A 3,041-nucleotide genomic window follows, 5' to 3' on the forward strand; every position below is an offset into this window, starting at 1 on the left:
TAAGTGATGACCTTCCTCTCTGTGGAGTCGCTCTGAAGCAAGAGACTCTACTGCTGCTCCGGAGAAGCTCCGGGACGGGAACTGGGTGGGTCAGGGTTAGAAAGAACCAGAGCGAGGGTTAGGGTCAGGGTCAGAGTCAGGGTCAGGGTCAGGGTCAGGGTCAGGGTCAGGGTCAGGGTTAGGGTCAGGGTTAGTGTTAGGGTCAGGATTAGTGTTAGGGTCAGGGTTAGAAAGAACCAGAGCTAGGGTTAGTGTTCCTGTTAGGGTTAAGGTTAGAGTTAGTGTTAGGGTCAGGTTTAGGGTCAGGGTTAGGGTTAGTGTTAGGGTTAGTGTAAGGGTCAGGGTCAGGGTTCCTGTTAGGGTTAAGGTTAGAGTTAGTGTTAGGGTCAGGTTTAGGGTCAGGGTTAGTGTAAGGGTTAGGGTCAGGATCAGGTTTAGGGTCAGGGTTAGTGTAAGGGTTAGGGTTAGGGTCAGGGTCAGGGTTAGGTTTAGGGTCAGGTTTAGGGTCAGGGTTAGGGTTCCTTTTAGGGTCAGGGTTAGGGTCAGGGTGACGAAGAGGACATCAGGACGAGGTGAACTAGGGGACGGACCTCATTGAGACGCTCGGACTCGCTCGCTCGGGTCAGGTGACATGTGGACTTTGTCCCGCTCCCCGTGAAGGGGCGTGTCCCCAGGGGACGGACAGGTTAGGGACATGTGTCCCGGGTCAGAGTCCAGAGGTCAGAACAGTATGAAGCAGGGACTCTGTGTCCTCGGCCGTGTCCTCAGCGGGCGAGCGAGCCACGTCCTGCTCTCTCTCTCCTGCTCATGGACACCAGCAGTTACTTCTGAATAAATCGTCCTCATCATGTTCCTCTCTTCCTCTTCTTCTCTCTTCCTCTTCTTCTCTCTTCCTCTTCTTCTCTCTTCCTCTTCTTCTCTGTTCCTCTTCCTCACCTCCACGTCCTCTGATCGTCTCCACCCCCCCCCCCTCTGCACCCCCCCCTCTCTGGTTTCATAACTCCCTGTCCTCTCCGGCGCTCTCCTTCCACCTCATTCTCATTCTGCTCCGTCATCACGCCTCCACCTGCCCTCGTTCTCTACCTCCTCTACCTCCTCTACCTTTCCGCTGCTCGACTCACTCTCTTCTCTCTCTCTCTTCCCCCCCCCCACAGGCCCAGTGAAGGCGAGATGTCGCAGAGGAAGATCTTTCTGGTGCTCGTGGCCATCAGCACCGTCAGTCTCCTGCTGCACCACGGAGGACACCTCAGCTGGTGAGGGACACGCCCACACGTACACACTATATATATATATACTGTATAAATATAGATATTTATATAGTGTGAGCCCGTCTGGAATAAATACACTGAGAAATCGTAACTCAGTCTTCTTTAAAAGTGAGAGACCAAATATAAATGTGCAGGGACACAGATCTTTGACTCCTCCCACTTCCTCCAGGGAGCCTGGTCTGGATACAGGAACAAAATGTAAATACATAATATATATAGAGTGTATAATAAGATGCATGAGGTCAGTGGCGCCCTGGTGGTCCCGCCTCCTCCATGTCTGTGGATGGGACATATTAACAAACACATTTCAGGTAGTTGTTCTCACACAGGAAGCTGCTGAGGAGACTCTGATGTCATGATTCCAGCTGCAGTAGCTCCTCCTCCTTCTGTCTCTGATGTCATGATTCCAGCTGAAGAAGCTCCTCCTCCTTCTGGAGCATCACCTTAATGATAACATGTTCTCCTCTCTCCTGCAGGACCATGGAGGCCTTCCACCTGGGCTGTCCTTCCATCCAGTCCCACCCCTCCGTCGGCCTGAAACCCAAACACACCAACGTGGTCTTCCTGAAGACGCACAAGACGGCGAGCACCACCATGCAGAACATGCTGTTCCGCTTCGCCGAGCGCCACAACCTGACGGCGGCGCTGCCGGTGCAGGCGTGCAGTCACCAGTTCTGCTACCCGCGCTCCTTCACCTCGCACTTCGTGCACCCCCACACGCTGCCGCCGAACATCATCACCAGCCACATGCGCTTCAACAGGGCGGAGCTTCAGCGCCTGATGCCCAACGACACCATCTACGTGACCATCCTGCGGGAGCCCGGCCTGATGTTCGAGTCCCTGTTCAGTTACTACAACCAGCACTGCCAGAGCTTCAAGCGGGTTCCCAACGGCTCGCTGGAGGCGTTCCTCCAGGAGCCCTGGCGCTACTACCGCCCCGACGAGAAGGACTCCATGTACGCTCGCAACTCCCTGACCTTCGACCTGGGCGGAGACAAGGACCGGCCCACCACCGACGTGGCGTACGCCCGCTCCTTCGTGGCCGAGGTGGACCGAGTCTTCTCCCTGGTGCTGATCGCTGAGCACTTCGATGAGTCGCTGGTTCTCCTTCGCCGCCTCCTCTCCTGGGACCTGGACGACGTGCTCTACTTCAAACTCAACATGAGGACGCCGAGCTCCAAGCGGAGCCTGACGCCCGGACTTCCTGCGAAGATCCGTGCCTGGAATTCCTTAGACGCACGTCTCTACGACCACTTCAACGCCTCGCTGTGGCGCCAGCTGTCGGCTCTGGGCGTGGCCTGCGTGGCGAGGGAGGTGCGGCTCCTCCGGCAGGCGCAGGAGCGGCTGATGAGAAGCTGCTTCGGCGAGCGCACGCCGCTCCGCTCGGCGGCGCAGATCAAGAACAAGGATCTGCGTCCGTGGCAGCCGAGCGGGAAGGTGGACATCGTGGGCTACGACCTGCCGCTGAACCTCAGCAGCGGCTTCTCCAGTCAGGCCCAGGATCTGTGCCTGAAGCTGATCCTGCCGGAGATCCAGTTCACCCGGGTCCTGCTCCGCTCCCAGTCGCTGCGGTACCGCCGGCTGCACCAGCTCCGCCCCCAGCCGCCGGCGCACACGCTGCAGCAGCCGGGACGCACGGGCCTGCCGCGGCACCGCAGTCCGCAGCCGGCCGCCGCTCCGGCTGCTCCAGGGACACGGCCCACCTCCAGGCCGGCTGCAGGGTCCCAGACCACGAGGTCCGGGTCCAGGTCCTCATCCGTCCAGGCCTCATAG

At 58.2% G+C, this 3,041-nt stretch overlaps 1 protein-coding gene across 1 annotated transcript; it reads left to right on the forward strand.

Moving 5' to 3' along the window:
* Nucleotides 1-1,170: 1,170 nt before the first annotated feature.
* Nucleotides 1,171-3,041, forward strand: gal3st3 (galactose-3-O-sulfotransferase 3). Its single transcript, XM_061066576.1, has 2 exons — nucleotides 1,171-1,253; nucleotides 1,745-3,041. The coding sequence occupies exons 1-2, from the start codon at nucleotides 1,171-1,173 to the stop codon at nucleotides 3,039-3,041; spliced, it is 1,380 nt and encodes a 459-aa protein (XP_060922559.1).

Source organism: Limanda limanda, chromosome 22 (genome assembly GCF_963576545.1).
Source record: "Limanda limanda chromosome 22, fLimLim1.1, whole genome shotgun sequence".
NCBI classification, from domain to species: domain Eukaryota; kingdom Metazoa; phylum Chordata; class Actinopteri; order Pleuronectiformes; family Pleuronectidae; genus Limanda; species Limanda limanda.